Source organism: Solea senegalensis, unplaced genomic scaffold (genome assembly GCF_019176455.1).
Source record: "Solea senegalensis isolate Sse05_10M unplaced genomic scaffold, IFAPA_SoseM_1 scf7180000014791, whole genome shotgun sequence".
Taxonomy (NCBI): domain Eukaryota; kingdom Metazoa; phylum Chordata; class Actinopteri; order Pleuronectiformes; family Soleidae; genus Solea; species Solea senegalensis.
The window spans coordinates 1,063-15,820 of NW_025321129.1; the positions used below are offsets into that span (position 1 = coordinate 1,063).

General features: G+C 40.1%; 3 protein-coding genes across 3 annotated transcripts; all 3 read left to right on the forward strand.

Moving 5' to 3' along the window:
• The first annotated feature begins 6,914 nt into the window (after positions 1–6,914).
• On the forward strand, positions 6,915–7,918 carry LOC122761561 (C-X-C motif chemokine 11-6-like). Its single transcript, XM_044016783.1, has 4 exons — positions 6,915–7,005; positions 7,367–7,499; positions 7,589–7,654; positions 7,744–7,918. The coding sequence occupies exons 1-4, from the start codon at positions 6,948–6,950 to the stop codon at positions 7,814–7,816; spliced, it is 330 nt and encodes a 109-aa protein (XP_043872718.1). The 5' UTR covers positions 6,915–6,947; the 3' UTR covers positions 7,817–7,918.
• A 1,694-nt stretch (positions 7,919–9,612) lies between these two features.
• LOC122761559 (C-X-C motif chemokine 11-6-like) lies at positions 9,613–10,681 on the forward strand. The gene is made up of 4 exons (XM_044016781.1): positions 9,613–9,716; positions 10,124–10,256; positions 10,346–10,411; positions 10,501–10,681. The coding sequence occupies exons 1-4, from the start codon at positions 9,656–9,658 to the stop codon at positions 10,571–10,573; spliced, it is 333 nt and encodes a 110-aa protein (XP_043872716.1). The 5' UTR covers positions 9,613–9,655; the 3' UTR covers positions 10,574–10,681.
• Positions 10,682–12,933: 2,252 nt separating this feature from the next.
• LOC122761560 (C-X-C motif chemokine 11-6-like) lies at positions 12,934–14,104 on the forward strand. Its single transcript, XM_044016782.1, has 4 exons — positions 12,934–13,037; positions 13,547–13,679; positions 13,769–13,834; positions 13,924–14,104. The coding sequence occupies exons 1-4, from the start codon at positions 12,977–12,979 to the stop codon at positions 13,994–13,996; spliced, it is 333 nt and encodes a 110-aa protein (XP_043872717.1). The 5' UTR covers positions 12,934–12,976; the 3' UTR covers positions 13,997–14,104.
• The last annotated feature ends 654 nt before the right edge of the window (positions 14,105–14,758 follow it).

The following is a 14,758-nucleotide window of genomic DNA, read 5'->3' on the forward strand; positions in this document are numbered from 1 at the left end:
CACTTGATTTCTAAAGTCAGTAAGCATCACCGGAGGAATTAGTGGTCTTAACCTCCTTAAGTTAACCTATTTTCCTCATGATCTCGATTGCTTTGGGTCTTCATGAACAGCACAGGATTTCAAATTTTGGAAATTGCACCTATGAGTGGACACCAGTGTAACCGACAGCTGGCGTCTTCCAAATAATATAAGCAGCAGGAAACGCCTGTGTACTTCTGTTTGAACTTCTGCCAAATCACGAATCACGAAATCTATGGGGGATGTCCCAACTGGTCGCCGCTTGACAGACTGCAGGGAAACTGAAGTGTCTGGATTGACCCCCCCACTGAAGAGGTCTTCCAGAGGAAAACCGGAGTGTGTGACAGGTCAATACATTCTCATGCTGAAAAGAATCTGAAGATGGCATTGCGCTGTTTGTTGAGTTGAGTCTTACAAGAGGTGGAAATGCACTTGGGAACATCCGGGTCCCCTATTTCCATAGAAACTAGGATTTTGGCTGCAGATCCCCACCTCTTAAAGAGGTGCTGGAAGGTGACCCTAGCAAGGTTCTCAACCTTTCTTGGGTTGATGTTGACATTGGTGCCTTCGAGTTGATCCCAGGTTTCATCTACTAGACGCTGAATGGTGGAATCTAAATCTGTAAAAAAGGCCTTGTCCCCTCGAACTGCGGCACAGATTCTCTTGATGAGTATCGTGATGACGAGCCGAAGACAAGTCCTGCCAACCTTCACTTCTGTGTCGTTATCCAATTCAGCACATGTGGTCAAAAGTGCTGCTTCATACTGCACAGGTTCAGCAGTGGTTGCCTCGGTCTCCTCCACGATCGGGATCTGAGTGTGTTTTCCTCGAGTCACCGTCTCACTCTCCATTAAAGCGACCATCACTCTCTCACTGTAGCAGTTCACCTGGTTCTCCAGCCACCAGCTCACCAGAGACAGGAAACAGGTCACTCTGTGTTGTATGTCCGCATACATGCTAGCATACGGCTGCAGTTCAAACACTGGCCGACTAGACGCCTCCACCCTGACTGTTTCTGTAGCGGTCCTACCTGTGATGTGGCTGTACAGAAGATCACTGAGTTTCCCCGTCAATTCAAGGACGTCATCGGGTGTAATATTTTCAAGTCTGCGATAGATGCTAATCTCACCATCGCCCACTTGGGTTTTACTACTTCTCTGCAACACAGACTCGGCATCAAACAACAATGACTTCACTGAGTCACTGTCTCTGATTTTGGCCTCATTTTGGAACTTTCCCTTTACTTGTGAAAAGATTCGACAAATTCCTGCTTGGGCGAACATCTTGACAAAAAAGTTGCAGATCTTGTTCTTCAGTCCATTCTGTGTCTCTTTGGGGCTTGACTGATCAAATCCGCTCTCTTTTGAGTTGATGTACTCTGTGACAGACTGACCGATGTCCTGTGCGGCATTTTGAATCTCCAGACTAAACTGCTCTTTCAGCTGTGTGTACTCGGCATCGGAGACATCCTCCAGAATGGGTTCGATGATTGAATTGACCTCATTACTGATGATATCCTGGACCGACTGAAGGACTGATGAGATCGGTGTCTCCTCTGTGTCTGCCTGAATACCCTGATTTGTCTGGATCTGGACGCTGCTACGTTGAGATTGCGTCTCTGTGCAGCACATTTTGGCTGCAAACCTCTTTAGCATTTTGCACACTGAATGAATCATTGACTTGGATGGCTTGGGATACACAGAACCAGAGGGGGCAGTGACCTCCTTTGCAATCAACTCGGTCAGTACAGCGGAGCTGGGACCTCTGACTGACTCGACACCCAGGGCTTCCGCAAAACTACGGGTGATCGGTTCGTCCAGACTTTCACGGACACGCTCCTCTGCATTGTCTAGTTTCAAAAAGTCTGACATGACGTCCACAATGCAACAGATGACTTTCACCAGCATGTCAGCCAACCTGAGTCTGGTGATATTGTCAGGTTTACCTAGTGCCAGCAAATTCCACTGCTCCGCATTCAAACCTTTCGTGAAGGACTCGACGTGCGGACGAACATTGTCGAGCGACATCCTCGGTAACTCTATGGAAAAACTCATCTTCGCACAGTTTCAAGTTCTTCTCTTGGAGTTGGTAGTGGTGTTTAACAGCAGTACTTCCTTCTGGATGTTGTTTCTACATGATGTCACTGGCATATAAAAGGATCAGTCCTTTCATCTTTGATCCAGATCTCGTGATATCACCATCTGTAGCAACTGTAGTCGGTCGCATAACAACTCCTACTTGTCATGATGCAACGGAAATCTAATTAGATTAGCTTTCTGTGCCGTGTGTGTTTTCTTCTTCCTCCTCTTCCAATGAGTTCAGGCAGGCTGCAGGAGATTTGATTATCAGGTGAGCCGATCAAAGACAGAGTTTCTGGAGTCAGAGATGAGTTTCAGATCGATGCCCAACATGAACATGTAGATGTGAACAGTTGGGCGTCCCCTGTCAGTCTGCCTGTGAGTCCCAGAGTTAGGGTATTTAAAGGGTTTTGGAGGCCTCTCTCTGGAATACATAGAGCTGACCTTTGGGAGGACTGTAGAGTTGAGTTATCAGTCCTCTGTCCCAGTCAGGCCAGACACAGCTAAAATATAAAGAGGCACATTTTGTTGTAAATGACTGGTTCCAGTGTTAAACCGAGGCCCTTGTGATTAGAGAGTTGCAGCTGGCACCGCGCTGAGTTGTCGTTGTTGAGGTTTGTGCTTAGGAATGTAATCAGCTAGTTTTAGAGAAGGCCGAAAAATAAGTTTTTCTCTTACACTGCCCTCCACAGTTTGTAGTTCCCAATCCCAATTCTGACGTCCAAGATGACAGATCTTCGAACAGACGTCGAAATGCGATTGGGAACCTCAAGTTTCGACACACTCAGTTGCCTGGTGACATATTGCAGTTGGTGTGTGATGGACTATGGTGATGAATAGTGGTTGCTAAGTGACAGACAGCTGTTGCCCGGATGCTAGACTATCCATTGCAGTGTAGCTCACTGGGAGACAGCTGGTATCTACCAATTCCTAGGTAAGACTGGTGAACTTCTGTTTGCAAAACAAAATCTTAAGGCTTTAAAGGAGTTCCTCCTCCAGTTTCAGAGTACATATTTTTCATGCTTCTGTGCTTTTCAATTCTCGCTAATCTTAAAGAGCCAGTTTAAGTTTATTTGTGTGTGGCCCCTGGCTAAGCCAGACTGTCATTTCCTCTTCCTCGCTTCCTCTAACAGCGATTTTGTCTGATTCTTTTTCTCCAGCTCTGCCATGATGAAAGTCTAAAACACTATTCACTGCTGCGTTGATCTTATACCCGTTACTTGGCCAGGGTGTGTGTGTAGTGCTGTAAAGCAATCTATGTTTCTTATGAGACCCGAGACTTTGCGAGACCTCCTTATTCTGAACACTTCGGGCCGGTAGCCCTGATCTTGGGGTGTTGACAGCCCCAATGTGCCCGCACACAGAATGAATCATTAAATCACCTACATGGTTTTAACATAATTAATCTCTAAATCTCACTAAACACACACAAGACACAAACACTTATCTGCATCCCAGAATATGCAGTGAAGTGCAGTCAGGGGAGGCAGAGATCATGACAAGTAAAATACTCATTGTTCTACAAGTGAATTTTCTGTATGATTTCAACATTTCTATGGTCAACATCACTGAATTTACGCATTAATAAATATTCCTTTGTTTTTCTTGCTATCGTATATGGAATTAATTAAAGCATAATTAAAAGCTTATAAATCAACTTAAGGTTCCTATATTTGTACATGTGACTCCAGAGCAGCTAGTGCCTCCCCAGTCATAAACCTCACCAAACGTCACTGAGAATATGAACCAGCGACCCTGCAGTTACAAGACCGTTTTGTTTCCTCTTGGCCACGGGCCACGATTCTCTGTCTCCCTGAGAGATGCTCCGCCCTCGTTTTCATTTAAATCTCATATCCCATTTCTCTGGAGGTTCTGGAAAATTTACACCAGATAAAAATAGAGCACAGAAGAAAACAGCTGCTGCCGTCCTTACATCCGAGGGGTCAGACTCATGACCTCCTGGTTTGGTATATTCAGAAAAGCAACACACACACACACACACACACACACACACACACACACACACACACACACACACACACACACACATGTTTGACATCCATGACTTGAGGGGACATTCCATTGACTTACATTCATATCCTGGAGACTTACTCTAACCTTAACGATAATAACCACTGGCCTAATCCTAACCCTGACCCTTACCTCAACCTAACCTTAAAACATATCTTCAACTTATAATGTAGTCATTTACGTTACGGGTCCCCACAACATCAGTAATACCTGGACACACACACACTTCTCTCCAGCCAATTTCAAAAAATCATGCATCACCTACATTTATTTATTTAGTTTACTTTGTACTCTTGTTGTTGTTGTTTTTATCATCTTTAACCACCATGTATGCACAAAGATGAATTGCATACAAATACGATGACAATAAAGTTACCTTGAATCGGCCTCTGACAGAAGCACCACGTCAATCACAACTGAACTGAGTTTAATCAAAAATCCCGATATTTGAGTCGTAGTTCCTTGATTTCTCTGCTAATTGTTTTCTCGTTTTGCCACAAAATCTGTCTCTGTCCTGTATTTATTTCTTTAATTCAGACGTATAACAGTATATTTACATGCAGTTCACCAATGAGGTGTTTCCGACTGTGCTGATGCAGTCAAGAGGGTTATCTGGTCTGGTCTACATTTCCTTTTCCTTAAAACGGTGAGTGTTTCCTATGAAGGGAAGTCGAGCGGAGGCTGCTGTGGAAAAGGGAAGATAGTGTGAGGTCAAGTGACCTTTGAAGAAATCTTCTTTCTTCTTTTTTTTTTGCGTAGACAAACAGAAAGCTGCACATTTAGATGCAGCCATAAAGCTGATATCATGTCTGCCAGTGTTTTCTGGCACTGGCACAACACAGCACAGAATTTGTTCTGAATGCTTTAAAATCAAGGTTAAATAAAATAAATATAAGAAAAGAATGCAATGTCCTATCAGCTGGTAACTGGTTCATTCAAGGTCGCTTTTGTTTTTAGCTGCAGCACCTGATATATAACATTATATTCATTATTTTATTTCATATTTCAATAAAGGTATAACTAATAAAACCAAAGCTAACATAAAACATGCATTTTATTTGATAAGAATAAATACTAAAACTAAAGATATCACGAAAACTTTAATTTAATAAAACATTTTTGACACAAAAAACTAAACAAACTGCAAAATGTTAAATGAAAACGTGTCATTTCATTTTTCTAAGATCACCGTTAAAAGACAACATGTTTTATTAATTTAATAAAAATGCAATAAAACATCGTCTTATTTAAAATCCCTGAACCTGGCGTAGACATATTTTGCACATGCAGAACAAATGGAGTGAAGACGGCCAACGTCAGCATGTAAAAGCACTTCATTCAAAAAATCGATTTAAACGCACAGACATAATTCTGACTTTCATCACGTTATAAATGCTGACTGGTTGTTTTTTTCTGCAGTGATTTCCACAGAAGAAAGCTGATATTCATGAAGTGAAACTTCAGCTGAACTTTTGTGTCCTCACACACACAGGCTTATTTAATATTGAGCAAGTGAGGGTGTTATCATGCAGGGAATTTCCCTTTGACGTCAATGAAGAGCAAAGACCACCGACACTGAACCGAAAGCAAATCGAGCTGATTCAGGAATTTAGGGGATTTTTTTCCCACAGGAATTCTATCCCTAATAAGAAACATGTTAATGATTCTGTTTTAAAATATGTCTCTAAATTCTGTTTTTGTTTAACTTTAAGTTCATTTCATGCTCATTTGATATTGACTATAAGAAATTGTGCAACAATGTCAGTTCCTCTTTACATAGAAAAATTACTTTTCTTTATGACGCCATGCTCTTTATTCCGCATTTTAATATAGAATAAGATAGACTGCAACTCCTTTGGTGCATAAGAAACAATTTAAGGACAATTAAAACAATGAAGCGGTAAAAATGTTGCCATAAAAATAAATATGCATGGACAAAGAGGAGAATGAAGAGGTGTGACTGCTTTCTGTGGTATTAATAGTTATGGTAATTATAAATTACACATAGTAACATAACAGATGCAGATTAATGGCATAATGGTACAGTGTCGGGTTTTCAGATGGAAAACTGCGACCCTCATGTGGAGGATAAAGCGGTAGAGAATGAATGAATGAATGAATGGATGGATTTTTAACATACTTACATAATAACTTTTTCATACGCTGTCTATTCAATCAACACTCACATGTGAAAAGTCCAATTTTAATTGGACCGAGACAATAATTGGTTTTCTAAATGCATTAGACGGTCTAAAATCTAGTCTTAGTCGGATTAACATGGATAATGTGATTCATAGTCTGATTACTCCTGCATGGCGCTCTGCACATGCACCAACATTTCCTCCTCGTTCTTTGACGCGGACGCAGAAGGAGACGACGCATAAAGTGCAGTGCTGTTTTCTCTGGACAACACAGCAACTGAAGTATCTGACTTAGATGAACACATGAACACGGCTACATTGTGTTTGAAATATGTTTAAGACGTAAACTTCATTGCATCTGAGGAGCAGAAGCTTCCTCGGGATGGGATGGAGTTTGGGTTCGGCAGGAACACATCGGTCTGAAGCCTGACTTTGTTCGGTAGGAACATAATCTCTGTTTGCTTGTCCTTTTCGTCCTGTGGCGTAATATTTTAAGGTAGAAGCAAATATGTCACGTCACTTCCATCATCGAGTTTAACTTACAGTGAAGTGATTTCACTTTTCTGGAGAAGAGACTTGAGGAGTGATTGTGGGGAAAGAAAATGAAAGTGAGCGTCAGTGTATAAAAGAGGCAGCACTGGGTGTCAGGAGTCACTCAGCCTGTCTTACTGCTTCAATCATGAACTCAACTGCCATCATCCTCCTCCTCCTCAGCTGCCTGCTCCTCTGTGTTCAAGGTAAGATTCACTTCAAGCCTTTGGTGAAGATTTTCATGCAACTGATGATTATTTACTTTCACTGATCAGTTGTTAAAATGTCAACCAGTGTTTCTCAAGCGTCTTGTTTTCTACTTAAAACCAAAGACATTTTCTTTGTTATAGTCTGAAAATCACTAGATTCATTTAGTAATTGATTAATCACTACAGCTCTAACAAGTGTGTTCTTCTAGCAATTTGAATGAAGTTGTCACTTATGTTATGTTGCATTAACAGAGTGTTTAAACCGGGGACTTTTTAGACCTTTTACTCTCTGAGTGATTTCAAACGCAGAATTCTCTGTGCAGTGTAACAAATATTCGTCTCACGTGTCGTCTCACAGGGGAACCAGACCACGGATCCAGAAAATGCAAGTGTTTGAACGGTTACGTCGGCCGAGTCAATCAAAAGCTCATCATGTCAGAGCCGCGGGTTTATCAGCCGAGCAGCTTCTGCCCTGAACTGGAGATTACAATGTGAGTGAATGAATGTGAATGAAAGCATGAGGACGTCATTCTTCATGTTCTCTCTGACACGACTCCTCCTCCTCCTCGCTCTTTCCCAGTGTTCTAGGAACCAAGGAGAAATGTGTGAACCCAGAGTCGAGGTTCGGACAGCATGTCCTGAGCAGGTGAGTTCACCTGGGCGACATGATACAGACGTGGAGCTGGAATAACACTGAGACACTTTTACTAACTGTGTGTTTTGTGTGTGATTCAGGCAGGAGAGAAAAAGAGCAGCGCGCTCGACAACAGCCAGTCAAAGCAACACTGAGAACTCAACGAGCCTCTAACACCTCAACATCTGCACCAAAATACTGCTGAGTCAGCACAAGGAGTTCCTCACCAGCACTGTCACTGTCATGTTTGCACAATAAGTTCTAAGTGTTTTTAATGAGTTGTATTTTAATGTATATATGAATATAAATAAGCTGAAAAATAAAAAATAAAAAACACCTAATGCACTTCCTGTTGTTTTTATCTATTTATTTGGAAAGTTTAAAGTTCCCAATTCCATGGAAAACTGAGCACTTTTTCTTCACGCCTTTAAAACACTAAACATCAGTAACATTCTCCTGAGCGACAGTCTGTTGGCGCGTCAAAAACAGTTCAGTGTCCAATCAGAAGACTATACGTCCACTTTTATATGCAGTCCATCAGACCATCCCATAAATATCAGGCTGGACTCAGAAAGTTAAGGCAGGGAATCCGTTCAATGGTTTACTCCAAAATACACAAAGTACAAGAACAAAGAAAGTGCACATTCAGAGAAACTGATGGTTGACGAGCACTGTGTGTAAAAACATGCAGAGTTTATTCTCCTGGTTCTCTCTAGAGCAGCTGTTCTAAAAGTGTGGTCCCCTGACCACTGGTGGTCCGTGAGGTGACAATCAAGTATCTATCTATAAACGTCAGGAACGTCTGTCTGTCTGTCTGTCTGTCTGTCTGTGACTTGCATATCTTTCATGCAGCTACAGACACGAAACCTCGGCTTTCACCGCTCTCACTGCTCTACCGCAGCCACGCCCCCTCTCACTCACAAGCCGTCACCCGACTGAACTTCCATATTAACTGTATGCCATTATGTCAGTATGAGGATTTGCTTTGTGCCAAACACAAATACAAATGTCACTGAACGTTTGCTGTGTAATAGTAACAACGAGCACTCAAACACACCAAACCAACAATGACTAAAAACAGGTGTCGCACAGACACTGCACTCGGGTTTTAAATCTTTTAATTCCAGTGTTTGTCAAACTGCCTGCGACACGAATGTGTTGTTTTCAATATCAAATCCACAAGTTCATTTTTGGAGGTTGTAATTTGTGAACTGTTGAAGTCGGCATATTGTTTTGGGACTATTTTGATTAAGGTGGTCCTTGGTTCTGAAAAAGTTTAAAAAAAACCCACTGATGTCAAATGGTAAAAACAAGTGTACGACTTGTTGCCATTCATTTGTGGCTTCTGAAGCGAATAAATATGATATATATATATAAAGATGATCTGTAAATGAGTGCCTTTCTACAGGTTAAAAGTGATGCAGTGCCCAATAAGATGTCCTTGCAATCAAGTTCCCTCCTGTTCCTACATGACAGTGTCCTGAGAGGAAATGATACTCAGTGCTGTGCACCTTCCACCACCTGGATGTGCCTGTAATCATTCTGTCCACAAAAGAATAAGAAACTTTTGAAAGATTTCTAAAATACTTGTGTTTTCTTGTTTTTACATTTGTTTAGCACTGTATATAAACATGTTCACTTAGTCTCGTTCTTAAACTTCCTCCAAACATAATCATATCATCATATCCTGCTGTAATATTCTAAGATACAGTATATAAAAAAAAGTATCACTTCCATAACCTCAACAACAATATTGTGGAAAAATAAACCACATTCTTCTTCTTTTTCACACCACACTTCCCACTTTGAGAGGCACACTTTTCTGGAGAAGAGCCGTGACGAGTGATTCTGGGAAACCGTCAGACTGAAGGAAAACGGAAGGAAGAGAGAAAACAAAAGTGAGACTGCAGAGTGAACGTGAGGCACAGCGACTGTCTGTGTATAAAAGAGGCAGCGCTGGGTATCAGGAGTCAGAGTGAAGAGACACACAGAGCCTGTCTTACTGCTTCAAACATGAACTCAACTTCATCCATCTTCCTCCTCCTCAGCTGCCTGCTCGTCCTCTGTGTTCAAGGTGACTTTTATTCTTTTTATTTTATTTTATTTTATTCTTTTTATTTATTTTATTCATTTTATTTTATTTTATTGTATTTTATTCTTTTTATTTTATTTTATTCTTTTTATTTTATTTTATTCTTTTTATTTTATTTTATTTTATTTTATTCTTTTTATTTATTTTATTCTTTTCATTTATTTTATTCTTTTTATTTATTTTATTCTTTTCATTTATTTTATTCTTTTCATTTATTTTATTCTTTTTATTTATTTTATTCTTTTTATTTATTTTATCTAAGCATCCCATTTTGGACTGTATCAGATTGGACATTTTAATTTGAACGCTGAGTCTGGTATCAGCTCATCTCTAGTATAAAGTATTTAACATCTGTGTGTGTGTGTGTGTGTGTGTGTGTGTCCTCACAGGGGAACCAAGCACTGGATCCAGAAAATGCAAGTGTTTGAACGGTTACATCGGCCGAGTCAGACCAGAGCTCCTCAAGTCAGAGCCGCGGGTTTATCAGCCGAGCAGCTTCTGCCCTGAACTGGAGATTATAATGTGAGTGAATGAATGTGAATGAAAGCATGAGGACGTCATTGTTCATGTTCTCTCTGACACGACTCCTCCTCCTCCTCGCTCTTTCCCAGTGTTCTAGGAACCAAGGAGAAATGTGTGAACCCAGAGTCGAGGTTCGGACAGCATGTCCTGAGCAGGTGAGTTCACCTGGGCGACATGATACAGACGTGGAGCTGGAATAACACTGAGACACTTTTACTAACTGTGTGTTTTGTCTGTGATTCAGGCAGGAGAGAAAAAGAGCAGCGCGCTCGACAACAGCCAGTCAAAGCAACACTGAGAGCTCAACGAGCCTCTAACACCTCAACATCTGCACCAAAATACTGCTGAGTCAGCACAAGGAGTTCCTCACCAGCACTGTCACTGTCATGTTTGCACAATAAGTTCTCAATGTTTTTAATGAGTTGTATTTTAATGTATATATATGAATATAAATAAGCTGAAAAATAAAAAATAAAAAACACCTAATGCACTTCCTGTTGTTTTTATCTATTTATTTGGAAAGTTTAAAGTTCCCAATTCCATGGAAAACTGAGCACTTTTTCTTCACGCCTTTAAAACACTAAACATCAGTAACATTCTCCTGAGCGACAGTCTGTTGGCGCGTCAAAAACAGTTCAGTGTCCAATCAGAAGACTATACGTCCACTTTTATATGCAGTCCATCAGACCATCCCATAAATATCAGGCTGGACTCAGAAAGTTAAGGCAGGGAATCCGTTCAATGGTTTACTCAAAAAAAACAGATGGTACATGACAAACTCTGCACGTCAAAAACACTAAGAACAATGGAACTAAACAAAGATCTGGCAAAAGAAAAGGAGGAGACAATCACAGAAGCAGGAAACTTGACAGGAAGTGAAAAGAAACAAGACAAGGGTTACCAAAATAAAACAGGAAATACAAAGAAAGCACAAATTCAGAGTAATAGATGAGTGGCTCGTAGACTTGTAGTCAAGACCGCGTAAACCGAGACCCAAAACAAGACCAAGACTAGAGGGTATCGAGACCAAGACAAGACCAAGACCAGAGGGTATCAAGACCAAGACCAAGACCAAGACATACAACTCTAGTGGCTAGCACTGTTGCCTAACAGCAAGAAGGTTGCTGGTTCAAGTCCCCGTCCAGGCCTTTTTGAGTGGAGTTTGCATGTTCTCCCTGTGTGTGTGTGTGTGTGTGTGTGTAAAAACATGCAGTTTATTCCCCTGGTGCACTAATGGGCAAAAAAACCGGCTCTAAAGTTCCCTCGCGAGTGCTAAAAACAAGTGTCTGAGTTGTGGCCATTCATTTGTGGCGTCTTAAGCAAATATATATAAATATATATATATATATATATATAGAGAGAGAGATGTTTGTAAAGGAGTGATGCAGTGTCCTATAACATGTCCCTGCAACGTTGTTTCCTTATGTGTGTGAACTTCCAATCAAAAATACTGTCATGAAGTTCCATTAAAAAAATGGAGATAATAAATCATAGAATTAGGAACAAGTTAGTTGTGGTCGTCCTCTCCCTTATCGAGCTACGGTTCTGGTAACGTGGGTAAGAGTTGGACGCAGACACAGCACACCACAGCACAGCACAGCACAGCACAGCACAGCACAGCACAGACATCTTTAAGTGTCCTTATAATTACTCTTGTGAACGCACAGACAGAGAAGGCAGGAGGGCAACAACACTCACGCACCGTCACAGCAGACAGGAACCAGAAGGACTGAGGCAGTTCTCGTCATCAGGGACAGAAGGCCGAGGTAACATCCAGGATTCAGACAATCAGGCACAAAGTCAGTCTGCAGGTGTATTCACAGGTGAGCTGAGGTGCCTGATGAGGAGGGAGGGAGTGGCTGGCAGACTAAGTGAAGCAGAGGCGGAGCGAGAGGGAACAGGGTGACAGAACTCTGATGGTTTTGGGTCTGTCCCGGGTCCTCTTACCAGAGGGACGAGTCTGGAACACCTGAAGTGACTCCTCTCCACACGGTGGAGCAGCGACTCTACTTCACTCTAATAACCTTATCGACCCACAGATGGTGACCTTGTGGCTCAGCTCCCTCTGGTTCAGCGTCAGTCTGCTGCAAACGGTCCCGGTGTAAGCTGAAGGTCACTGTCTGACACGAAAACAAGCACATCATCATCACCACAAAAAGCAGAGAAGAGATCCTCAGGTCACCGGACTTCCACCACCTGGCTGTGCCTAGAAATGATTCTGTCCGTAAAAGAATGAGAAGTTTTTGAAAGATTTGTTTTTATGACAGGTGGTTTAATACATTTGAACTTTTATGCTGTTTAAATATTATTATTATTGATCTGCTTCTTGATCGTTCAGTTGCTGCTAAATTGTCATCTGTGTTTGTTTACGACTCCTTTGGTCATTTGTGATTCATATCCTGCTGTAATATTCTAAGATATATAAAAAAAAGTATCACTTCCATAACCTCAACAACAATAATGTGGAAAAATAAACCACATTCTTCTTCTTTTTCACACCACACTTCCCACTTTGAGAGGCACACTTTTCTGGAGAAGAGCCGTGACAAGTGATTCTGGGAAACCGTCAGACTGAAGGAAAACGGAAGGAAGAGAGAAAACAAAAGTGAGACTGCAGAGTGAACGTGAGGCACAGCGACTGTCTGTGTATAAAAGAGGCAGCGCTGGGTATCAGGAGTCAGAGTGAAGAGACACACAGAGCCTGTCTTACTGCTTCAAACATGAACTCAACTTCATCCATCTTCCTCCTCCTCAGCTGCCTGCTCGTCCTCTGTGTTCAAGGTGACTTTTATTCTTTTTATTTTATTTTATTTTATTCTTTTTATTTATTTTATTCATTTTATTTTATTTTATTGTATTTTATTCTTTTTATTTTATTTTATTCTTTTTATTTTATTTTATTCTTTTTATTTTATTTTATTTTATTTTATTCTTTTTATTTATTTTATTTATTTTATTTTATTTTATTGTATTTTATTCTTTTTATTTTATTTTATTCTTTTTATTTATTTTATTCTTTTCATTTATTTTATTCTTTTTATTTATTTTATTCTTTTAATTTATTTTATTCTTTTTATTTATTTTATTCTTTTCATTTATTTTATTCTTTTCATTTATTTTATTCTTTTTATTTATTTTATTCTTTTTATTTATTTTATCTAAGCATCCCATTTTGGACTGTATCAGATTGGACATTTTAATTTGAACGCTGAGTCTGGTATCAGCTCATCTCTAGTATAAAGTATTTAACATCTGTGTGTGTGTGTGTGTGTGTGTGTGTGTCCTCACAGGGGAACCAAGCACTGGATCCAGAAAATGCAAGTGTTTGAACGGTTACATCGGCCGAGTCAGACCAGAGCTCCTCAAGTCAGAGCCGCGGGTTTATCAGCCGAGCAGCTTCTGCCCTGAACTGGAGATTATAATGTGAGTGAATGAATGTGAATGAAAGCATGAGGACGTCATTGTTCATGTTCTCTCTGACACGACTCCTCCTCCTCCTCGCTCTTTCCCAGTGTTCTAGGAACCAAGGAGAAATGTGTGAACCCAGAGTCGAGGTTCGGACAGCATGTCCTGAGCAGGTGAGTTCACCTGGGCGACATGATACAGACGTGGAGCTGGAATAACACTGAGACACTTTTACTAACTGTGTGTTTTGTGTGTGATTCAGGCAGGAGAGAAAAAGAGCAGCGCGCTCGACAACAGCCAGTCAAAGCAACACTGAGAACTCAACGAGCCTCTAACACCTCAGCATCTGCACCAAAATACTGCTGAGTCAGCACAAGGAGTTCCTCACCAGCACTGTCACTGTCATGTTTGCACAATAAGTTCTCAATGTTTTTAATGAGTTGTATTTTTATGTATATATATGAATATAAATAAGCTGAAAAATAAAAAATAAAAAAGCACCTAATGCACTTCCTGTTGTTTTTATCTTATTTTCTCTGTTCTCAAATCATGCTTTGCTTGGTTGGTCTGTGTTGGTAAAATAATATATATATTATTAGTATATTATTAATGACATAACAATAATAATATAATAATAATATATATATGTTTTATCTTATTAACAATAATAATAATAATTATAAAAATATAATAATTATATTATTTTTATATTATTATCAACAATAATAATGATATTATAACAAATATATTATTACATTATTATTAATGATAATAACAATAATAATGATAATAATATACTAATAATATAACATTATTATATTATATTATTATACACACACACACATTTAAAATCATGCTCAAGTTTGGACAGCACACGTTTGGTAATAATAGAATTTAATTGTATAAATAACATCATCATCATCATCATCCTGTGTAAAGCTGGAAGTTACTTTCAACAGGGTTCCCACACCTTGGTTCATGGACATTAAATTCAATGGTTTTTCAAGGACTTTCAAGGACCAATTTCCTCAAACCTAAGGAAAGAATGTGCTGACACGGCTTAAGATGGGAGCCACTTTTCCCACAGTGTCCACTTT

Coding starts and splice junctions, on each gene's coding strand:
- LOC122761561 (XM_044016783.1), top strand. CDS start 6,948: ATGAACTCAACTGCCATCATCCTCCTCCTCCTCAGCTGCCTGCTCCTC. Junction 7,500..7,588: donor CCTGAACTGGAGATTACAAT/GTGAGTGAATGA, acceptor GCTCTTTCCCAG/TGTTCTAGGAACCAAGGAGA. Junction 7,655..7,743: donor GGACAGCATGTCCTGAGCAG/GTGAGTTCACCT, acceptor TGTGTGATTCAG/GCAGGAGAGAAAAAGAGCAG.
- LOC122761560 (XM_044016782.1), top strand. CDS start 12,977: ATGAACTCAACTTCATCCATCTTCCTCCTCCTCAGCTGCCTGCTCGTC. Junction 13,038..13,546: donor GCTCGTCCTCTGTGTTCAAG/GTGACTTTTATT, acceptor GTGTCCTCACAG/GGGAACCAAGCACTGGATCC. Junction 13,835..13,923: donor GGACAGCATGTCCTGAGCAG/GTGAGTTCACCT, acceptor TGTGTGATTCAG/GCAGGAGAGAAAAAGAGCAG.
- LOC122761559 (XM_044016781.1), top strand. CDS start 9,656: ATGAACTCAACTTCATCCATCTTCCTCCTCCTCAGCTGCCTGCTCGTC. Junction 9,717..10,123: donor GCTCGTCCTCTGTGTTCAAG/GTGACTTTTATT, acceptor GTGTCCTCACAG/GGGAACCAAGCACTGGATCC. Junction 10,257..10,345: donor CCTGAACTGGAGATTATAAT/GTGAGTGAATGA, acceptor GCTCTTTCCCAG/TGTTCTAGGAACCAAGGAGA.